The 23942-nt window shown below is 37.0% G+C and overlaps 1 protein-coding gene across 1 annotated transcript in view; it reads left to right on the top strand.

Annotated features, from left to right (window-relative positions):
- Positions 1–23942, top strand: part of MAN1A2 (mannosidase alpha class 1A member 2) — a 136853-nt gene that overhangs the window by 87775 nt on the left and 25136 nt on the right. The window contains exons 6-9 of the mRNA XM_052701638.1: positions 442–536; positions 2366–2489; positions 2906–2999; positions 18766–18881. Coding sequence (XP_052557598.1) covers positions 442–536; positions 2366–2489; positions 2906–2999; positions 18766–18881 — 429 coding nt within the window. The remainder of the gene's footprint in view (positions 1–441; positions 537–2365; positions 2490–2905; positions 3000–18765; positions 18882–23942) is intronic.

The following is a 23942-nucleotide window of genomic DNA, read 5'->3' as shown; positions in this document are numbered from 1 at the left end:
TTAAGCATATCATTAATAGGATTGTAAGTTTGTAAATTAAAATCACTTTTGTGTTATGTGGGAGAATTCTCTTTCGCTTTTTGCTTCAAAAGTGAGTATATTTTAAAGATTGCTTTAGATAGCACTTGAAATAATATTGGTGGAAAGAGTTGGGGGGAGGATTGATACCCCTCTTTCGTAGGAATATAAGCAGTGTTGCTGGTGAGCATGGAAGCAGAGACATTAAAATGACAAGTCTTCTTTTCATGTTCAAATTTTAGTGGTGTTCATGAAATGAGCAAGTGAAAATAAATGAAAAGTTCAATTTTTTTTCTTTTTTTTTCTTCATTGTAACGCTTTTCTTATATAAAGAAGTGGGTGGGACAAGGAAATTTCCATCTTTATAGTTCTTGGAGATAAATCAGAATTTATAACTGTCTGCAATTGATCCTACTATCTTAGGTTTTCAAGATCAAAGCAGTGCAGCTGGCAGGAAAACTTCTTCCAGCCTTCAACACGCCTACGGGTATACCATGGGCAATGGTAAATCTGAAAAGGTAATGAGTTTTCTTTTGTGGGGAAGTGTTTTTCTCAACCTTCCCTAACTTGAAAAAACGGCATATGCTATTAGTAATTCTAAGTAGTACAATTGTAGAAGATGGTGACAAGTTGTTATTCCTGGCACTTAAAGATAACTTTAATAGATTTCAGACCATCCTACTTCATTAACTGTAATAAATCGTGACCATTAATATTTTTCCTAATTCTAACTCAGAATTCAGCATGCTGTTAGACCATATTATGGCATATGTTGTCCTAGAGCTTAAACATTAATTCTTTAGTCATTATAAACCATGCTCCTACGAAAAACAGAACTGTTTGGAGGCCACAATTGAATTTACTGGGTTTTATGCTCTTTGTGAGCTGTGTGTTACTTTCAGAAATCTCAAAATGTTTGAGGAAGTATTAATTTATTTTGCAGTTCAGCTGTATCAAGGCGAATGTGCAGATATCCACTATAGTCAGGGGATATGGCTGGGCTCCTATAGGTGGCTGTTCAGAGTACACTGAACTTAGATTGCCTCGTGGAACAAAATTACTAATTTGTCTTGTATTGCTTGTTCAGTGCTGAGTTTTTCCTCAAATTTTGAAAGCACTTTTTGACACAAGGCATTTTTTATATTTTTATTACTGAGACATCAGAACTTTCTTGTTAATTACTGCTGGCGCTGTATCCGCCTCCTGGTATCGTACAGAGCCTGCTGGCATCGCAACAGAAAATACAGTAGCTGGCATGCAGTGAAGCAGTGACAGTGGTGTATGTATGTGTGAACACTTGTCATGAGGCTGACATGCAATAGAAGTAAGGACCCGATAGAAGGATTTGAAAAATGAGTGACTTGTATTTTATTAGTTTTTGTATTTTTAATGTTCATTTTCTTTCTTTGTGAGAGATAAACCAAAGAAAAACTGCAGGCTATAATTTTATTTCTGTAGTCTTTCAGCAGTGGTTACTGCATTTTTGAAGGTATTCTGTCTCAGGTGAGAACTGTAATTTCTGCTCTGTTACTGATGTTTTTTGTTTACATTTTTATTCTTTCTAATTTATAATAAAAGGAATATAAAGACATTGCTATCTGATAGTAGTTTTACTGATAAGTGATCTCTTATTTGAGAGAAAGAACCAATAATCTCCAGGAAAATATGGTTAACTTCACAAGTTAAAGGACTCAATTCTGGAAGGTGGTGAAAACTCGTGAATCAAATTAAACCAGAGGTAATTTAGGAGTTATGACTTACTGAGATGTCTTTGAGTGCAAAAGATTTATGGTATAATGCAGTCTGTTGATTCCTTGTGCCAGTCTGAGGAATTCACAATATTCTGCTTGCTATAGATGTACAGTTTTCCTATGTAGACACAGATAAGGCTCACTCCCATCTTACTGAACCATCAAATATTGACATTAAACGTATCCCTCACAAGTAAGGATAAGCAGATATTTGACAGAACAAGGAAGCAAATTCTGCCACATTCGGTAGTATACTCATCTGGTATTTGCTTTTGATTCTTGTTCTTAGGGATATGGAATGAATAAATGACAATTGAGATAGGGCTCATTATTAAGGCATTGAATCAATGTGTTGATGCACAGAATTACAATCACAGGTCTTTTTGTTGATGAACATATATTTTTTTTTTCCAAGAAGATCTCACCAACTAACCAACCACTCAATCATGCCACAACTCCTGTAATCTTAAGCATTATTATTTTGCTGTTACCTTTTTAATTTGCTGTTGTACTTGTTACTAGCATTCTGTATGGTAATTCTGATTATTTTTTTTTGTTCTTTTTTCTGATTTTCATACATATTTCTTGAACCTCAGCGGTGTGGGTCGGAACTGGGGCTGGGCTTCTGCAGGCAGCAGCATCCTTGCTGAGTTTGGTACTCTACATATGGAATTTGTCCACCTAAGCTATTTAACAGGAGACCCGGTATATTACAACAAGGTGGGTCTCAAATTTAGTTTTTTCAGTCATACAAGTGATTTTTATGCTGTTTCATCATAAATTGCATTAAAGGAAATTGCCTTTTGTACAACATTTTGTAACGTACTGTAATCTAACTGCATTTTAAGTAACAAGTAAATTCTTTCTTATGAAGCAGATTGACTTTTTGAAATACAAATTTTACAGCAAAAGTTCTTCATTTCTTTCAACAAGCACTTAAAAATCATAACTTTAAAAGATGTTTGTGTGTCAACACTTTAAAAGCAAAAAATAAAAAATAAAAAGAGGAAGCTCCCAAGAGAGCTCTTCAGATAAAATTAAGAAAATATATGTCTGAAAAGAAAAATATTAGATTTAACAGTATGCAGAGCAGATTGAAGTTGTTAGTGGTGATCCTGATTCTTGATTTAATTTAGGTCATGCACATTCGGAAGTTACTCCAAAAAATGGATCGTCCTAATGGACTTTATCCAAATTATTTGAACCCAAGAACAGGCCGGTGGGGTCAGCGTAAGTACTCTTATTTTATTCATTCATAATTAAAATTCTATTTCTTTGTTGCTGAGTTGGAGATTAGAAAATTTATTCTGTAGGGCGTGAGTAGCACAGCTTGAAAACATGAAATCTAGATGAATTAATTGGACTTGCAATTTTCTGAAACCAATTTTTACCAGTCATGCTCTTTGAATTAATGTAACTTGATTTTATGTGTTATGTTCTGAAAGCGACTTTCTAAGAAATCCAGTGCATATCTTTTAGTTCCATTACTTGGTAATATCTTCATTTAAACAGAATGAGAGGGAAAAGCAGCTTCCTTTGTTTTGATTTGGTTCCTGTTTTTCTTCTGCAAGTTATCTGGTTATTGGATTATCCTTTGTAGGATTAGCATTAGGTACTCTTTATAGGTGATTGAGGAAGTATCATGTTTGTGGTGGTTAAATTTGAAGTCTTTCACTTGGATGAATATGAGGATTTTCAAGTGATATTAGGGACTGAAATTTTTAAAAATAATTCTTCTCAGTGGCAATGAATATGAAGTGACATATAAGCATAGAATATCTTGAGCTAGAAGGGACCCACCAGGATCATTGAGTCCAAGCCCTGGCTCCACACAGGAGCACCCAGGTTCTGATAGAATTTTCCAAGCACTCCTTGACCTCTTGTCAAATTGGGGCCTTGCCTGCTACCTTGGTGAACTGTTACAGAGCCCCACTGCCCTCTGGTGAAGAACCTTTTCCTAACCCTCAATCTGACCGTCCTCTGATGCAGCTCCATGCTGTTCCCTCAGGCCCTGTTGTTGTCACAAGAGAGCAGAGATTAAAACCTGCCAGTTCTGGTATGAAAATTTAAAAAAAAAAAAAAAAAAAAAAAAAAGGCAAGCTTATATTGCATATATTGCATATATTGCTGACAATTTAGGCAGAGAAGGAGAACACAAAGACATGGATACAATCCTGATTTTTTTCCTTGAACCTTTGTTTTTTTCCAAGAAAGGTTGAATGGTTTAGTGCTTTTGTAGTGGGTGTAATGAAGAGAGTTCTTTTTCCTCAAGGCTTCTGTTCCTTCATCTTTTATGAATATAAGTTTATTTAGAAAAAACAAGGAAAATGGTCTATTTTTGTCTTGTTTGACATCATAGACAGGTTTTGGTGACTTCAGTGGTTGGCTGTAAATAACCCGTTTAACATGCTCTGGCTTGCAAACTGAGAATTTGCTTCTGACTGAATCTGGTTTATGAGGGAAATGAATACAGCTATTATTGCAGTGACTGTGTGTAGATTTGTCTAATTTGATTGTTAAGATCAAAATTCTCCTCAGAGTGCATTAAGTGCATTAGCAGCACTTTTTGAAATGAATTTATAGATTACTGAGATAAATTCCTGAGACATCTAGGCTTGCCAGTGCATCCAGAAAAACAAGTGAGTGAATACAAATAGTCATGTATAAAATGCATAGGGAATGAAACACTGGACTTACAAGCTGGAACATCTGAGACTGAGATGGAAATTTCTTCCTTCTTATTCCCTTACAGAAATTGTATCCTGCATCACAGAAATTGGTTAAGTAAGAGTGATGCCTTCATGCATAGAATTTCAGTTTGCTAGAGGACTCATGTTGGAGCCCATACTATGGTTGCTGACCTTCTCACATTGTTATTATGGGCAAGGAAAATTTTTACATCTTCCTCAGAAGATAATTTCAAAGAGCATTGTGTTTAGCTTGTTATATACCATAGTACTGGAAAGACAGAGACAATGGAAAGCATACATTTTCTTTCAGCTTCTGGAAGAATAGCCCTTTTTGTATTTTTTCTGTGACCTTTAGTTTGATACAACTTTATCAAATTACAAATTACTTTCTACAGTTTCTTAAAATTATTTCAGAACTCTGTTGACCTAGATACATGTAACTCTTGTTTCTGACCTTTCTGGGCTTTCTTGTACCATTATTTCTTTTCCTTTTAACATTTTTCTTCTCTTCAGACTTGGATCAGTTTTATTTAGGTTTTTTGTTAATCTGTGCAGTATTCCAAGTAAGTCATGAAGAGTGTGAAATAGGTAGAATTAATCTGTCACGTACATAAATAGACTGTGTAAGAAATGTGGCAATTTGTTGTTTTTTTTTTCCAGTCTCTTCCCCTTACATACAAGACTTTTTCATACTGATATCTAAAATTTGTTTGAAGTAACTCCTTAGCATATGTAAGATCTTACACCATACTACTTCAGAATCCGAATGTTATGTTGTCCACCAGAACCTTACATAATATGAATTTTAATTCACAAATAGAAAGTTTATATCTCAGCTGCTGGTGTAGGGAAATCAGAGTAATAAAATTTGGTGTGAGATCCTATGGAAGGGGAAAGTGATATTTGTTTACGAAATCATAAAGTAAGCTGATTTTTACCTGCACGCTCTCATTATTTTAAAACTTAATTCAGTCTTGCTGACAGATACCAAGATATATCTGAGTTGTCTGGACTCAAAGAACAAGACAGTGGCTATCCAGTCATCTAGGGTTCCTAAATGATAATGAAGAACTAGTTTTTGGCCTAAGGGTCAACAATTGTTGTGGAGCTTTTATTTTCCTCGAAGACTTTCTGATTTTATCCCATATAGATCTTGCCTATGTTGTTGAATCAGATCTGTTTTTCCACACTTAAACTTTTTCTAAACATATATCCGTAATTTTTCTCTTATTGGGATTAGAGGACGGGGAGTGGTATCTGTGATATGCTGCAACCTTTTCAGAATCTTCTAATGTTAGGATGCTGCTGATGAGTTATTTGTGCTGTGGTGTGATTTACCAGAGAGCAGGCTTTTCAGTCTTGATATAAGCAACACACTCCTGAATTTCATTGCTAGGAAGTGGTGCTCTAGGAACAGTGTCCTGAGACAAGCCATTCTTTTTAATGTCTTGTTCCATTTGCTTCTTTTGGTACTCATGAAGACATTCAATTTCATTCATAATTCACTCATACGAGTCAATTATTTTGGTACAATTACCTAATATAATCAGTGAAGTAAGTGTCTATAACTATTTACACTTTCACCAAGGAGATGACTACAGCTTCAGGTACTTACAAGTTGAGCTGTATAGTGTCATAAATCCAATCTATAGCTATGCCTTTGTAATGTTTATATTTTTATAAGTATAAATTTCCATATTTAATGCATTTCACTTTTCACTTGAGGAACAGTTTTGGTGACAGATTCCCTTCTCTTTCTACTGTTTCTTTTCATCATTTCTTTGCATTTGAATGCCATAAAACCTCATCCTAAAATTTGCCAGGTAAATGACTTACTGGTCACTTTTTCATCTTGGCTTTCCAGCGAAACTACTTTGTAAGGTAGCAGTGTGTCTGGTCCTTAGTTCTGCGTAGCAGGGAGTTTGTTATACCCAGGGTGAAAAAGCTGTCACAGGCAGGCTAAATATTTGTGTAAAAGCTTATAATGTGCTGGTATTACAGCATGAGTGGCACAGTAGACAGCTTTTGAATGGGTTCATTTCAGGAATTGTCATCTTGCTGGGGCTTTTGCTGGAAAGCAGGACTGCAATGCCCACAGGTATGTTGGCAGCTTCAGCTTTTAATTATGAACTATAAGGTGATGGTCCAGTAGAAACAAGTGATTTACATTACTTCTGTCTTGAGGTTCTAGTTTCTTTAAAATCTGAAATAAAAATAGATAGCAGGAAGTATATTCAAGCTTCTCATCTTAACATTCAGTTAGCTTTATTAGCTTTGTTTTTCAATTGTAAGCAATTTGTTTGGTGAAGGCATCAGAACATCATACAGAGGATTTGGATGATTCTCAACAGCTATACCAGTGCTTCCTAGAGAAGCCTTCTATTCAGGTAGAATGTCTATAATTTTGATTAAAAACAAGAGATTACAGAATTACAGAAATTACTTTGTGCTAAAGAAAAACTTTTTTTTAATGAAATGTTGAGTAAATTTAATCCTGGTGTACATTTTTAAACAAGTTAGATGGGAATGCCAACTAAAACAGCAATAGAAAGAAAATGGCAGTCTGCATCAGTTATTGGCAAGTAACAAAATGCCATTTCTATTTGCCATTTCTATAAATTGTGCATTCTTTCCTTCTGCTTTTCACTGCTGATAATACCGTATTACATTTCATCTGGTTCCAACGTTTCTTCCTTTTCTCCTGAAAAGGATCTGAAATCACTCTAGGTTTATATCTCAAATACTGGAACAGATCTTTGTTTAGAGTTACTTGTGTTGATTCTAAAAGTTTTGTCAGTTCTGGTAAAATTATTTTTTAGACAGTATATGGCTTCCATATGTGTGAGTATGAGGAAAAAATACATCTTGTATGCTAGCCTTCTGTGTTCAGTGATGTAAGAGCACATAACAAGTTACTGTAAAGTAAGCCAGTATCCGAATTTATGGCATATGAGCTGGGTGTTGTTGTTAGAAATGGCCAGTACTAAAATTATGCCAGTGGAAAGCTGATTTGCTGAATAATCAGACAGCTAGCTGTTGTGCAGTGCTCTGGTCATGTACCATTACCTAATACAAACCCTTTTAGACAGATTTGCAAGAGGCTCAAGTAAAAAGCCCACTGAAAGGCACTCTGTCATCTGGTGTACAGGGATTTAGCAATGTAGTATCAGACCATATCTGTCTATTTAATGCACTAAATTTAAATGCTTTCTTTCATACGTAAAGCTATGACTGTCATATAAATAAAAGTAAGGGAATTCAGACAGGTGTTTAACCAGCCTTAGCACCTTCTGTTTTCTCACTCTCTTGCATTCTCTGCTTTGGTTGCACAGAATTAGAAGCTCTCAAGGTGTTCAGATGGGAGAAATTTATGTTCTCTGCTTTGTGATTGAGCTGTAGGCTGTCTTATAAATAAGACAAAGCAAATTTCTTTGTGGATGTGTTATTTCAATTTAAGTGGTGGTCTTTCATTTTCAACAACAAATGTTTAAATTAAGTCAAAATAAGCAGTTTTAATTTTAAAATAGGAGGGCTGATCCAAAAGTAATGCCTCCTATTTTATTATGTTGGCCCATGACATCATAGGTGGATGTTGGTGGTATGGCAGTAGAGACTGAACTTGGCCATCAATATTCCATTAGATTCTGTTGCCATGTGACAGATGTCAGCAGAGAGGCAGTCTGACATAGAAATGCAGATGAAGCAGAGGTGTGTAATTGAATTCCTAGATGCAGAAAAAAAGGGCACTGACATTCATTGATGATACTGGAATGTTTGTGGAGACCAAACAGTGGATGTGAGCGCTGTGAGGTAGTGGGTGGTGCATTTCAGCAGTGGCAGCAGTGACCGTGAGTCACTTCTGCTGGTGGAGATTTTTTGTTTGTGCGGACTTTTGTTCATCACTGAAGAAAATGCATAGCTAATGATGGTGACTGTGTTGCAAAATAGTGTGTCTGAGAATGTGCTTTTACAATAATGTTATTGTGATCTTTGTATCTGTTATAGTTTCCATGGAAATAAATAGAAGGCACTACTTTCAGAGCAGCCTGATTTTTATTTGGAGATGGCCTCCATGGGCTTAATTGAGTTGGATCAGATTTACATTTTCTTTAAAATATTGCCATTTTAACATGTAGGAAAAGCCATGAAAACTATTTTGAATTATCTTCATTATATCTGCACAAATAATGGGTCCTAAATTTTTTTTGCCTGCCTGTAGGGCTGGATTTAGACTAATGCTCTCAAGCTGACCTGGATAATTACCTGAACTACTTCATTTAAACTCTTGTAGGTAGTAGGCAAACCATGAGTTATACACCCTTTCTATTTTCATTTCTGATATGAACTGTATTAAATGTACACACGCCTACATTTATTCGTCAGAATCTAAAAGAAAACTGAGAGAAGAACATGTCTCATATAAGGTCTGTAGTACACTTTGTGTGAAAGAAACCCTTTGTGTTAAGAAACTACCACATTCATCAGGCTCTCCACCTAGTGACTGCTCCTTCCTAGCTGTTGAAGCCCAGCCCTGTGCATTTTGGTAGCCCGGAGGTATCTCTGTCTCAGTCCAGGTTGTGGCAGCTGCTAAGCCAGTACATGTTCCCCGGCTTTGAGCCTGAGCATGTAGCACCCACAGATAGCACTCAATGTAGTAAGTATAGATGGCAAAGTCTGTGACCTGTGGCCTGGTTGCAAATGTTTACACCACACAGCAATCACTTGTGGGATAGTGAGTGAGATGGGACAAATATCGGTGAAGAAAAAGATTTCATAAAAAAGGGTACACTGCTCATTGGGTACCTCAGGTCTGCAGACAGGCACTTTTAACCCACCCAGTCTTCCATTTCTTCTTGCCGCTCCCCAGTCTGATTTTTCTCTTTGTCTGCTTTTGGCCCTCCCCTTAACATCCAATTGTGAATTTTGCATTAAGTCACAAAGCCTTTATGCTGTCCCATCTTTTGCACAGCCCAACAGTCTCCTCAAATCTCATATTAATGATAGCCACATTTCTCCCGTATCAGTGTAATATTCAACTTAATTCTCCAGGGCTTTGTCTGAGTAGAATCTTTATGAGCTCATCAATCAAGGACCTGAAGAGTTACAACCAGCTTGTTTACAGTTTCCTTATTTGTTATTTCCTTTGTATTCAGTAGTACTTAACCAGATCATTTGACAAAGATAGTTTTTTCACATTGTAGGTATCCCCACTTGTTAAGTGAAGGATAGGGGAAGATCTGTTTAAAATATGAGTGGCTTTCTTGAGTGCAAACTTTCCCTTCTGCTGCAGAGACTGAGAAGTAAGTGACTGCTTGAATTTGCATTATCTGGACTTTCAGTGTTAAAAATAAGCCAGAGAGCCATTTTTTTCAGTCTTTATCTCTACTTCTGGGAGATTAAAAAACCTGCAATTTGTAAGGTAAAATGGATAATACGGAAGAATGAAATAGTCTTTCAAAAGATTAAAGGAAATATAAATCTAAAAATATAATTGTATAAATTAACAAGTTAATATGTTAGTTATGCCTAGTGAAAAAGATGGTAAAAGTAGAAAATCTCTGTCTTTGCCAATTGAAGCTTTTAATGTTCCCCTTTATGAAATTATTTTATTTTATTTTTTTTTCTTATTTATTTACTAGATGCCTTTCTTAGGCATAGTGGTCTATTAAATAATATTCCAACAATTAAAAAATGCTCAAGAATACCAAGAGGAGTGAAAAAACAAATTTGGAAATGTAGTGTCAAGCCCTGGCAAAGCATCTATCACCTAAAAGGAAATGAAAATCATTGTCAAGTAGGCCTGTATTTTTAAAAAAATATATTTTGCAATTTTTTTTCACTTTGGATTGTTGGACGGTAGTTTTTAGTGCTTTAAACCTTGGGTGATTTTTTTTCCACTTGAAAAAGGAAAAGATTTTCTTTCTAAGGCATAAATGATTCAGAATTAAAATCTTTTATTGAAGAAGTAGTTTCCAGCTTGACTTAATTTCTGCACATTTATTTGATTTAGCAAGAAGATTTCATTTTTTATCTGTTACTGAAACATCAGTTAAAAAACTGAAGATGTGCTGTGTATGTGATGGTTAATGTGGGGACTGGATGCAGGCATTTTTGATTTGAGTTTTGTTTTTGTTGTTTGTTTTCAAACAACAGCAGTTTCAAATCTGCTTTCAGTTCAGTACATTATGAACAAATAAAAATGCAGCATGTTTTCTAGACTTCCAATAGCAGATGTATATACCAGTTGCAGATGAGGTGAGACTGGTTCTTTGCTGTTTAATTTTCTATGCTATCCTGGCATATTTCCTAACTTTTTCTTACTAAAACATTCTGTCTTCTCCTGTATTTTTAGGAATATGCATGTGTTATGAATACAAAATAATCTATGTAATCTCTGATGGGAAATTCTCCTTGCCCTTTTATTTTACAACCATATACCAACGTAATTAACTGTGTTCCAAGAAAAGACTGCATTCAAATTAGATTATTCATTAGAAGTCGAGAACAAGTTAATCCATTAAAACTTTGTTTTAATGAAATACAGCAGAGTGGTTCATTACAAGGAATATGTTTTTATAAGTCTGCAAGGTTAAGATATTTTGCTGTTCTGTTCATTAAAAAACCTAAACAAATATAAGCTCTGTTTATTGAAAATTCTGGGGTCCAGTATCTGTATGAATTATGAATTATATATTCAAAGAATGTGTGTATAAAGAATTCCTAAAGATTTGTATACAGTGTAACCAGGTTATAAAAGTGCCTGGATGCACTGATGTGTAATGAACTGAGTATTTTATTTTGCTGTACTACCAAACTACAGTTTTATACCATGCTATTGATGGGGAGTGCATCAGTATCTAGAACATGTGGTTTGTCCTCTAGCAGCTGTAATTAACATTTGTTTTCTTCACTTTTAATCAGTTTGTATAAATAGAATCCAGCACGCCTTACGATACCACCTGATATTCTTGAGTGTCAGATTGCTGACCTAGAAAACAGCTAATTTAAAATGACTGGGGACTAACAGTGTTATGTTTTGACACCTATTCTGTAAGTTCTTAAAGTCAGAGCTCCTTTGGAATCTGGTATCTCTTGAGTAATTGTTTCTTGTACTAGAGTCTCCTGATATCTAAACTGTTTTCGAGCCAATCTTAACTCATTCATTTCCTATCAAATAAGAGAGTCTGTGCAAATGACTGTTTTCAGTTAAGTCAGAATTGTTTTCAAGAAGAGTAATAGAGTTCAGGTGATACGTAATAGTGCATTTCTTTTCCTTATGTCTTCTACAAGTGAGAGTTTGCATTCTGAGCTATGTGGGAAGATGTACCTTCTGATGGTTGTATAAGAAATACTTACAGTTTGGTGACAAGTGGGGGGAGAAAGTCTGCTTTTACTCTGGATGAAGAATGCATTTCCCTGATGTGTACTTTATGATTTAAAAGTTCTGTTAGGAATTGCCATGGTGCAGAAAAGTAAAATACCCCCTCATCTTGGAGATCTGCATGAAGATATTGCAGATCTTTCATCTGTAGCTTCCAAACTCTTCCACTGCAATGTTCTGTCTGCCTCAAGCTGATCATTTATGTTTTTTGTTTTTGTTTTGTTTTGTTTTGTTTTGTAAGAGCTTTGACAAAAGTGCTTCAACCATTTCTAAATGAAGTTAGAGGTGCAATATTGTTATGCCCTGATTAAAGTTTGGGTTTTTTTTCCTAAGTACAGTTAAGAACCTCAAAAATCATCCTGTTTTGGATATTAAGTGTTTAAGAGAATTGTGTGTTCTAGGACTGCTGGAGGAAAAAAACACCCATATTTTTTCAAGCCTCTGAAAAATATTTATGTCTACTTTCTCCATATGGAGTTTTTAGAGTTCAGCTGCTGAGTTCCCTAGAGTTGTGTGTGCAGAGCATTCGTCATCACACATCCCCAGGCTGGGAAAGCTGAGCTGGTCTTTTCCTCTTGCTTGAATCTGTTGTGACACCAGGCAGTAGAACAGAAAGTAATGTATGCTCAGCTGTCTTCTAATTTCTGAATCTCTGGCATTGCATTTTTAAATATGCTTTTTGAATATGGGTCTTTTATGTGGTAATCTGCATGTTTTTAGAAAAATTCTCATGCTGGTAACATGTTCCTTAGTGATAAATAATTCATATCTAACTAAAAATTGCACCTCCACCTCCTTTTATTGAGGCTGCCTCCACTACAGTTAATTTTGCAATTTTAGGTCATCCATTATGGCTGAGGTTGAATTTCCACTGTGGATTGCAGCAACTGCAGTTTCTAGAGCTTCAGCTTTCTGGATTAAAAGATTAGAAAGGAAACTTGGACCTATTTAGAGCAGCTCAGGGACGCTAAGCCCAACTACATAAAATAAAGATTGACCTGAAATTTTATCAGAGCTACTCAGAAGATAAGCAGAAGAGCAATTGTTTAAAAGTTTTCTATGTAAAAAAAGGGATCTCCTGTAGATTATGCTTTCTGTAAGGTCAACTGATACCAGAACAACTAATGGCAATGGGATGTGTAAATTTCCTAATGAAAGTTCATATTAGCTAAATCACTTCACTGCTCCCCTCAGACAGTTGTCTATTGCACGCTGAAAATCCTTTCCTAACTTATTACAACAATTCTTTGTCAAAGACAGGATGTTAGGAGGATCAGCCTTGCCTTTTATCACTTTGTCCTTTATTACAAAGTAGTTCAGTAATATTACTCTTTTGGTTAAAATGAATCAAGAGTTTGTCCATCTTGGCATTGCCAGTCTGTTGCCTGTTGTGTTACATGCAGACTTAAGTCAGTTTTTCTTATGCTTCAGAGTTGTAATTAATATTTCCTTTTATAAGACTTGAATTTCTTTTACAGGTTTCCAAATTTCCAGTTCTTTGCTTTTTTTCCCCCCTAACTCTATGTATTTTAAAATACTATCTTAAATACTGTGTTTAGATGCAAATTCATAAATTGAAATACTATCATTTTAGCTGATCCTCATCTCCAGCTGCTTGTGCTTACATGCTGGTACAGTATTTGGCTCACAAAATATACTTCTCAGCTTTTATGTTGTCTTCCTCACTCCAGCTGCAATAATAGTGAAAGCTTTATGACTGCAAAGGCAGTGCAGGAAGAGGGGATCAGGAAGGGGCATGGAAATTGCTCTGTGCTGCTACAGTGCCAAAGCATCATCTAGATACTGGGGCCACCCTATCTGTTTTGCGTAATGTCTTGTTTTTAATACAGCACTTGGCTTAGTTTATTCCTGTGCATTGCCAGGAAATGACAGTTGTACAATTCAGGCACAAAGAGAGGGTTTAGCAAATCATGAACTGTTTTTAATTTGCCTCATTAAACGGCCATCAACTGCATCAAGCCATCTGTTTAAAAATAATCTACACATATTTTGTTTGCACTTGAGAGCATGTAGACCTTCATTAGAACAGATTTTATTATTAATGGTATCTTTAGGGGGCTTTATGTTATTGTAGGAAATATCTCACTGCTTGCACCAAACTTTTCCCATAAACAAAAGGAGGAGTCACATGTTGTTACCTTGCAGTCTTGCTGTCCTAACTGTATATCTGGGAAGCACTGCAGTTTGTTTATAAACCAGCTCTGAAGGAAGTTATTTGCATCCGTTAGGTAGATCTGGGTGTAAGAAATGAGAACAAGTTGAGTGAATGCACAGTGTCTGGGTTACCTAATTTGGATTAAAAAAGAGTCCCAGAATTTCATCCAGATAAATTATAGTGTCTCAGATGTGGTTGAGATTAGAAAGCCCTACTGTTTCAGCCTTGGAGAGCTATCCGAGGGAGAACACTATACTTGATCTGTCTCTTCCTGCTTATGTACCTGCAGAACCCCTTCTTGTTATTTTACACATTTCTTACCAGGTTCAGCTCTATCTGTGCCTTGGCTTTCCTAATTTTCTTTCTCCACACATGGGCAATGTCCCTATATTCCTCCCAGGCTACACAACCCTGCTTCCACTTCCCGTACGTTTCTTCCTTTTCCCTTGTTTAAGCTGCAGGTCCTCGCTCAGCCATGCCAGTTGCCTGCCTCCTCTGCTCAGTTTCTTCTGCTGGGAGATTGAGAACTCTTGCACTCTAGAAGGGTATCCTTAAAGAGCTGCCAGCTCTGTTCTATACCTATGCCCTTAAGGACAGTTTTCCAGGAGATCCCACACAACAGTTCCTTGAGCAGCTGGAATTTTGCTCTCCTGAAGTTCAGGGTCTTTTTGCCAGGCCTGCTTTCCTCCAGATCACAAACTCCAGCAGGGCATGGTCACTACAACCCAGGCTGCCTCCAGTCTTAACCTCTCTAATGCTCTCCTTCTCATTGGTGAGCACCAGGTTCAGTAAGGCTTCACCTCAGGTCAGTCCATCTAATACCTGGACCAGGAATTTATCCCCAGCAAACTCCAGGAATCTCCTGGATTGTCTGCCACCACCATGCCACTATCCCAGCAGATATCCAGGTGGTTGAAATCCCCCATCAGGACAAGAGCCCATGAGCACAACAATCTCCTGCAGTTGGAAGTGTGGATGGAGCAAACTTGTCATTGAATTCCTTCGTGTGGAAACGGTTGTGCCGGTTGACATGAACTGACATTGGCTGAACCAAACAGTGGGTATGAGTCCTGTGAGTATGTTTTAGCAGTGGTGATAGTGACAGTGTCACCTCTGCTGGTACAGATTTTGACGAGTGTGGCATGCAGGTTCTTGTTCATCGCTAGAGAAAATGCACAGCTAATGGTGGTGACTGTTAAAAAGTAGTATTTTGTCGCTGAGAACGTGCTCTATCAAATAATGTTATCGTGCTCTTTGTATCCGTTGTAGTCTCCATGGAGATATATAGAAAGCATTACTTTTGGAGTGACCTATATAATTGCATTTGGTTGCAAACGTTGATTATATTCTTTGCAACTGCCCCTACTACCCTTAGAATAAGAATTCCCAAGGAATTCTTGGCTGGAATCACTTCCCTTTTGAAAAAGATCATCTGGGCCTACTTTAAGAATGAAAAGGGGGTGAGGGGAAGGATGTAAAAATCTTAATTTATCTTTGTTTTGAAAAAAGTGATCTAAAAATGTATACTTGTCATTGAATAGAATATGTGGTTTCTGTCATATTGGATATGCCTTCACGCTTCTGTTCTCTTTGCTATATTTGTCTTATATGAAAGAATTTTCCTTCAGGATTTCATTGTAAAATAGCTTTTTACACTAAAAAACTTTAAATGACATAGAGCTGATTACATAATTCTTATAGACCACATATGTGAAAAATTAGATCCATGTTCAAATTTGCAAAATACTTAAACTTTTTAAGCATAATACCTTCAAAGCCATCTAACTGAAGAGTAGTGCCAAGTCTCTATCACAAACTCTTTTATTCAAATCACGACCTCTGTGTTTTGTTCTCTGGATTGGCATGCAAGGTTAGGGCTGATTAAAAAACTTACAAATATCTTATGTGCAAAACATGTTTATGAGTAAAACATTTTGAGCTGAGCTGAATTAAATGTCTGAGTCTGAGTTCTGGCTCAAAGAGCAGAAGAGATAACCACTGTGGACCACACAACAATAAGTTTTGGTAGGGAGCTATCTGTGTAGGACAGAATGATACGTGATATCCCAAATCCACATCTGTGTTTTTAAAGGATCTTGAAAAATATTGCTTTGGCATTTCCATGCTAAATGAGAGAAGCTTGTCATGAAAAGTTGTTTAATTTTCAGTCATTTCTATTTATCATCCTTACATCCTCAGTGCAGCAAATTCTGCTTTGGCAGCTTCTTATTACCCAGAAGATGATCTCAGGATGATATTGCCAGGAGCGCAGCTAACACAGCTTGTAGGAATGGGAAAAATTGCTGCTCTTAAACATCATCTTTCCCTTTCCTGCTGCAGATGAGATGGCACAGAATGAGCTTGCCCTTTCTGACAGATCTTCCCTGAGGTCTAGCTGTGAATGGCACCAGCTAGGAGTGGTGGAGCCTGGTGTTTAATCCAGGAAGGAGCTTTGAAAACAGATGGTAGTTGTGATGCTTGCAAAATGGCAATAAGCAAAGACCTGTTGCAGGGAGCTGAGGCACTCCGGAACTCCTCACTTTACAGTGTTTTTGTCTCTCTGCTTGAACGGGAGGAGAATCTGCACTTGAGAAACTTGCACAGCTCTGTGCTATGAACACACGAAGGTGGTGCAAAAGAGGCGGCTTTGGAGGTGGCTCTGTGCTGTGTCTCCTGATGCCACTGGCTCCTGCGTTCCTTGTGCTTTTCAGCCAAGACAAGAAGGAATGTGGAGGAGGAGGAGAGCTGCTGGCCAGGACAGTTCTCAAATGACTGTCTGAAGAAGCAGGAGTGAAACAGGGAGCATTTCTTGTAATTGATTTTGGGAAGTCTCTTGGGACATGGATTTCCCACTTGAAGAAGGGATTGTTTCCCACTCATCTTCCTGTTCTTGTGCCCTGGATCCAGCTGGAGAGAAATGCTGCTCAGAGACGGTAGCAGCCCTGTTGTGACATCTGTGAGGGACACCTGGTGCACTAGCTGCACTGGCAGCAGCCTTTGAAGTGACAGAACTTGGCTGAAGAGGAGGCAGATGTAGTTTTATGCTGCATCTCAGTTGAAGGCAGTCCCTTGAGTAGTGCTGAGAAGAGCTGTAACTTTGAAGTCCTGAGACGATTTGTTTATTTTACTCTGACAACCATGGACCCTTAGTTCTCCTGTCTCTGTGAGAGCGTAATCGTTCCTTGAAGGAGTAATTTCTGGTGCTTGGACCTGAGGAAGAAAATGACTCATTGCCTGAATGCCCTCTTACAGCTTAGAACTAGAAAACTGATTGTTTTTACTTAAATCACAGAATACTTGGGTATGAAAATCTCAGAGGTGCTGGGATGAGAAAAAAAGGGGTATGAAATTATTTTCCCCAAACTCACAACCGAAACACGTGGGAAAGCTAACAGGCTTTCTGTTTGCCTCTACTTATGTTCAGAAATCCTTGAGTAATTAGCAAAGGAGTTGAAGGGCAGCAAGAAAAATTAGGTAAAAGCGTCTACCTGCTCTGAATTTCTGCTTGTAACTCTGGAGACAAGGAAGCATGCAGGGCATAGCAGTGCTTGCAGTAAAAAATGGGAGAGCTCTGATTTTCTTTTACACCTTTATCCCAGAAAGTTTGTAAATAATATTGCTTTTCTGAGGAAGTTTGAAAGGAAATATTGCATCTTTATTTATGTATTTGTTTTTCCCATACAGCGAAATGGGAATTGCATGATTATAACAACTGTGCATAGGGCAGTGGATTTCTGACATTGTGACAAAGTCATTCTTAAATGTTTCCTCACTCGGTAGTGAGCAGACTAGAACTTCTGATACCAGCTGCTATACTGAAAATGAAGAGGCTATGTGCTGTTCTGCTTGGAAATGCTTATTAAATCTCAGAGATCATAACAGTTTTTGAAAGAAGTGTGTGCACTGAGAGAGTGCTCACCTAGGTTGGAACAGGAGCTCCGAAACACTGTCAGACCATCAGTAAGCTTCATGTGAGAAGGATGTGTGATGTCACCCAGACAGAAAACATAGGTACTTCTCAGGTTGTCTGTCAGCACAGAGTTGCATGTGACGCTACTTGTGAAATGTCATCTCTGCAAGAATGGAAGAAGGTGGCAAAAAGTTATCTGTGCATTAGGAGATCTAGGTTATGTGGTGCTGAATTCAAGTAGTCAGGCAGCCTTGCAGTGTAGCACATGATGTGGCTGCTCAAGCCTAGAGAAACAGAGAAGGGCTTGTGGTGTGCAAGGAGGAATTTAAATTAGAGCATTTACTTTGAGAAATTCATTAGTCTGTTAAGTAACTGTTCTGTTGGAAGTAAAAATCTCCTGGAAAAATTAGATTCCTTTTAGTTCATGGTGATTTATAGCCAGCCACATGGCCTAATTGCATCCTGGATACTGAGCTCTTACACTTTAGTATATATACACGCATACACACATATAATATGTACAACCCTAGCAGCAAAACAGTTAGGTGCTGTGGAATGAAGTAAAAACTTTGGTTAAATTAAATTAAATTTCTGACATAAGGTACAGTCTGTGTAGACAACAAGTAGTGGGCATGGAAAATTACCCTGCCTCCTATGAGTATTCAGATCTATGAAAAAAGTTGGAAGGGAATACATTACAGCCTTGTTCTAGTAAATAGGCTTAAAATAATGATAATTCTACAGTGATATATATTCAAATGAAAGCTTATGTTTTAAGTAAATGAAAGGTGTTATTATATAAGCTCTTCAATTTTTCTTTACCTCTTTTCTTCCTGCAGATCACACGTCTGTGGGCGGGCTGGGAGACAGTTTTTATGAATATTTATTGAAAGCCTGGCTTATGTCAGACAAAACGGACACAGAAGCAAGAAAAATGTACGACGATGCCATTGAGGTGATTATAATTCATTGAGTTTTCCTGTATAGTAGAATTAAAAAGCATATTTAAAGATTGAAAAAAAAAAAACACCGAACAACATATAGGACTTGTTTTGATTATGTAAGCTTTTTCCCTGAGTAATTCAGAAAATATTATTGTGAAATATATCTGATGCAAATTGCTGTGCTAAAAACGTCAGCTCATCCAAAGTGTTACAATGGAATAATCCAAAGAACATTTTATTGGAAATAACTATTAATGTAAGATGGAAATAACTATTAATGTAAGATGTACAAGGTGACCAAGTTTTTGTTTGGTTGGTTGGTTTTTAATCCCAGGTTCAGAGTAATTCAAAAAATTAAAAGTGCTGATTTGTTTTATTCTTCAAATTGTATTCTAAAATGTTTAGATGTTATATTTGATATTTATCTTATAAAATACAATTCATACCTCTTCCTTGCTCTATCAATCTTTTGTAATATGGTCTTGTTTGTTCTCACAAATCAAGTAGTGCCAGCCCAAGGGGACCAGAGGCAGTTCTGGGGGATTTTGGGTAGGGACTTTTTTGTAATGCCTCTGAGCTTTATGATGCATGACTATTCTTCCTCAGTGTGCTCATACACAGGTGTCTTATTTTGTCGGGCTCACTTGTACCTATATATGTCCACGTACTTAAGCTACAGTTAAGAATACAGAATATTATATAACTATAATAATATTATATGATAATAATAGTTAATACAGGTAAGAATAACAGAGAATGACAGTGAAGCTAGCTTCAGTTGAGTTAGCTGTGGTGCAAACAGCAGCAGGGATTGTGTGATCTTGTCCACATGCAGATTGATACTTGCTGCCAAACCTATTCCAATCTCTGTGCATGTCGTGTTGCTTTCAACACAAGCCTTCAAAGCTCAGTTACAGTGCAGGCAGTTTCCTAAAGAAAAATCTCTGTTCTTAATGTTCTGAAAATTCACATTTTAAAAAATAAATGTAATGAAATTCCAGTTGCTTTGAAACTGTAATGTCTTATTTCAGACCTGAATTTCATCAGCTTTGGCTTTCAAGTACTTGAACTTTTTTACACTGTTTTAAAGGATTATCCTATTACGTAGCTGTTACCAACAAAAGTATGAGGCAGGCCCTTCCGAAAGGGATGCATGATATCCTTTTATGTCACATTATAAAACAGTTCTTCCAGACTTTCAATAACTTCTTAAGCTCTAAGTATTTTCCAGTGTCTTTATTTCTGTGGAGGCAAGAATTAGATATGTAGTTTCTGTAATGGTTCTGCTAATTCTAATAACTACCTGGTTTCTTCCTAGTTTCTCCTCTTCACCCAGCTCTTTACTCAAGAGCTGTGTTTGCATTCTTAACCTTTGCATCCCACTCTCATCCATTTCCTAGTTGGTTATATTCTGAAGTTTGTTATAGTATTTTGATTTACTGCTCTCCTGCTGTGATTTACATTCCCAATTCCCTGATGTGTGACCTTATACTTATCTCTGTTAAAACACAATAGTTCAAGTGAAACCTATTTTATCACTTTTTCTGTATGACTTTATAGGGCCTTATCACTATCTGTATCACTGTCTATACCTGCATCACTTTTTGTGTCATTTGCAAGTTTTTCTCACATGTTTTTCTTGTAGATTACTGGTAGAAATGCTGCCTGCCATTGAATAAAATCATCCTTTCAGAATCTTTATAGAATGAGGATTTTTTTACAATTTCTTTTGAACTGTTCTGGTAGCCTGGTTTAGCATTAAATGTGGAGGTTGGTGGCCCTGCATGTGGCAGGGGGGTTGGAGATTAATGATCCTTGAGGTCCCTTCCAACCCTGGCCATTCTGCCATTCTATCAGTCCAGCTATTAATCCACTTTGTACGTGCTGCCTAGATTTTGTTTAGGACCAATGTTTTGTACAATACCAAAGAAACTCCTAATATTCTTAATGATATCAGTATGCAATTGTCAATCAATCATTTATTTTTTCAAACTACATAACTAATTTTATATGGTTCTTTCGGTAACCTTTTAAAATACTGTTACATCATCAATTATTTCTCAGTCTTTATGAATTTTGTTAGCTTTCCAGGGTTTGCATAAATCAGTGTTAATAACTCAAAGCAGTAGCTGAATTCTTTCAGAAGTTTTAGATGCAGATTCTTTTGTGTCCTCTGGGATTTAAAATGGCTGTTTAGCTTTTAACATCTGTTGTGGTTACTGTTTAAATATTTTATTCTGGCGCTTAGATGCTGGACACTTGAAAATTAGAGAACATAAACTTTGATTCTCTTTGATGTATGTCCAGTCTCACAAATATTTTATGTGGGCAAATCTCTGTCTTTTTGAGACACAGCAAAGCAAATTTGGAACTAGAAAGGATAGTGTGCATAGGAGGGAGAAAGAGCCAAACTATTCCTGCTTCCTAAGTGATATGACCTGCATTGCATCAGAATGTTTTCCCTTTGGCTTTCTCTCAGCCAACCCCAGCAGTGCACATTTGAGTCTACATGAGCAATACTGATTTATATGTTTTGGAATATCCTTTTGGATCAGACTTTGTAATTATTTCAAGTCCTACTCAATACTGAAAGAGACATGCAAGGAGTCAGAATGCAAAGAGACATGGAAAGAGTCAGGGTTTTGTCTTACATAATTAAATTTTGAATTTTGAATTAAAATCTCCAATTATTTTCAGAGCCAATTCCTTCACTCTTCTTTTACTGTTGCCTGTACCGTAGTTCTTCCTTCACAGATAATATTTCTTATTGTTTGTTTTTCAAAACATCGAGCCAAGTTTTGGTGTCGTTTATACAAACAGAAGGGGAAGGGTGTAAAATACATTCTTCCTACTCATAGTACAGGGTTGGAAATGTTCTCAGCACCCACCAGACTAAAAGAGGGTATCTGTTCTGCCACACTGCACTCCCTTAGCTTATATAATGAAGAGTGTAGAAGATATAACACCACACCCTCCCTCTCAGGTCTTGCTGAGACATCCCATCCCTTGAGATACTGAGAGGAAGAAAGATGATAATCACACATGTTTTTCAAATGCTATGTTTCCCAATCCATGCCATATAAAGTCTTAGCCAAGTCACCACATAGTTCATAGCAGAAGTGTGAACAAATTCTGTTCTCTACAACCTCTACGTGTTCCTATAACATGAGTATAGCCTTCTACTGCAGAGTATGCATCTTTTCAGTGGCCTGCTGTGTAGATTCACAGAAATTGTGAAATTCATTGAGAATTTTTTGTGGTGATAAATGCTGAGGATGAACTTACTTGCATTCAACATCATCATGTGGACTTTGTATGCAGCCTGGCTTAAAGTACATTCTCCTCCTCACATTGGCTGGAGGTGCGGAAGCTTCCTTTTGATCTGTTCGCTTTGACTGCTCTAAGCTGCTAGATTCACATTGATCTACGCTCTTTGTTATTGCACAGCATCAGATACCCAAAAGAAGAATCCAGCAGTGTGTTCAGCTATCAACAACATAGCAAGTTCTGTTCCACGACAGCCCAGAGAATGCAGTTTTTTTGCAATAGTAGAGTCACATACAGTAGGAACATCAGAGAACATTCAGTGTTTACATCTGAGATAATTGTTTTTGTCGTTTCACAGATGAAAGAGAACCTATTTACAACAGTTAATCTCACGTCTCTGGTGTAAATAAATGTTTTCCTTGGAAGCTTAAGTACACGTGTCCACTCTAGAGCATATGTGCTCATTGTGGTCAGGCTGGATGCTATTGCCTTGCAGTACCTACAGGAGTTTTCTGTGGCCCTGGCCATCCAGCCAAGGGTACAAATGTCAGATCTCTTCCAACCTTCTGAAACTTTTCTAATCTAATAGGATCAGTACTCCTGCAATGCCCAGGTGTTCATTTTTAATTTCTATAAATATTAGTTGTCCTTTTTAGGTTGTTGAATAGTGCAGTATTTTGAGAGGATTGTATTTATTTTCTTGTTGAAAGTGCTTGTTTTGCTACTCTGAAGATGGTACTTCATTATTAGCTAGCTAATATATAGCTAGTATAAAATCTTCAAAGCTCTCTTGTTCACTTAAGAAAACAATGTCTTCCTCAAAAAATGGTGCCTCAAGTTTTATGTACTATATGATCATAGAAGTCCTATCATCTTCTCCTCTACATCATTTTTGCCGCAATCTTTTGCCTCGGTCCAGGACAATTGAATCAGTGCAGCTATAGCTATACATCTTAGCATCATCTTCAGCACCTCCTATCTTTCCTGTGCCAATACTTTCAGGATAGGTGAGGTTTTTTAACAGTTAACTGCACCAGGCATTCTGGCAGTAGAAGCTACAATAGTGTAGCAGTCCTCAATACCAATTTGCATGATTGTTGCACTTTGCAGCCATCAGTTCCTCCTCAGTCACTTATTTCTGCATTCTTTTCACTGGATCCTGCCATGAGCACAAAATTCAGATCTGTCAGTAGTATTAGTGAAGAAATGAACCCAAGATGACTGCAGATCAGCATTTCTCTTTCATTACTTTCAGAATACATGGACTCAGCAGAGGATAGTAGAGGAATTTTACCATCCAAATGATAAGGACCAAGTAAGACGTGGAGCACTGCCATATTATTATACTGTCATCTCCCTGTAATCCTCTGCTTTTATCTAGGGCATACACTTCAGACACATAGGGACTATGAGAGCTGTGTTGGCAGCATAGCTGAGGTAGATTCCAAGCATTCTCACAATTTGGAAAAGTTGCCGCTAGCATTGCAGAATCTCAAGACAAGAACCTGCTCAGAAAACAAAACAAAACAAAACAAAAAAAACATGTACAGCTGTTTCCAATTACTATTTATTTATATAATTGTCTTTCCTGAATGAGGCTCCTAACCTTGGAATTCTGTCCTTTATGATAATAACTTCAAGAATTCTTTTTGGTGTTTTTTTGGCTGCTGGTGGTTGTTGTTTGTTTGCTTTAAAAAGCCATTGGGAAATTTTTGAAGAAAACATTGGAAGACTGTCAGACATTGTTTCAGTCCCTGGATAGTCCAAATAGTGCTGAGTTGAATAAAGCTGCTTTAGCAGCCCTA

This window comes from Tympanuchus pallidicinctus, unplaced genomic scaffold (genome assembly GCF_026119805.1).
Source record: "Tympanuchus pallidicinctus isolate F22 unplaced genomic scaffold, pur_lepc_1.0 scaffold40, whole genome shotgun sequence".
In the NCBI taxonomy this organism is placed as follows: domain Eukaryota; kingdom Metazoa; phylum Chordata; class Aves; order Galliformes; family Phasianidae; genus Tympanuchus; species Tympanuchus pallidicinctus.
This window is presented reverse-complemented; position numbering and strand designations above follow the sequence as displayed.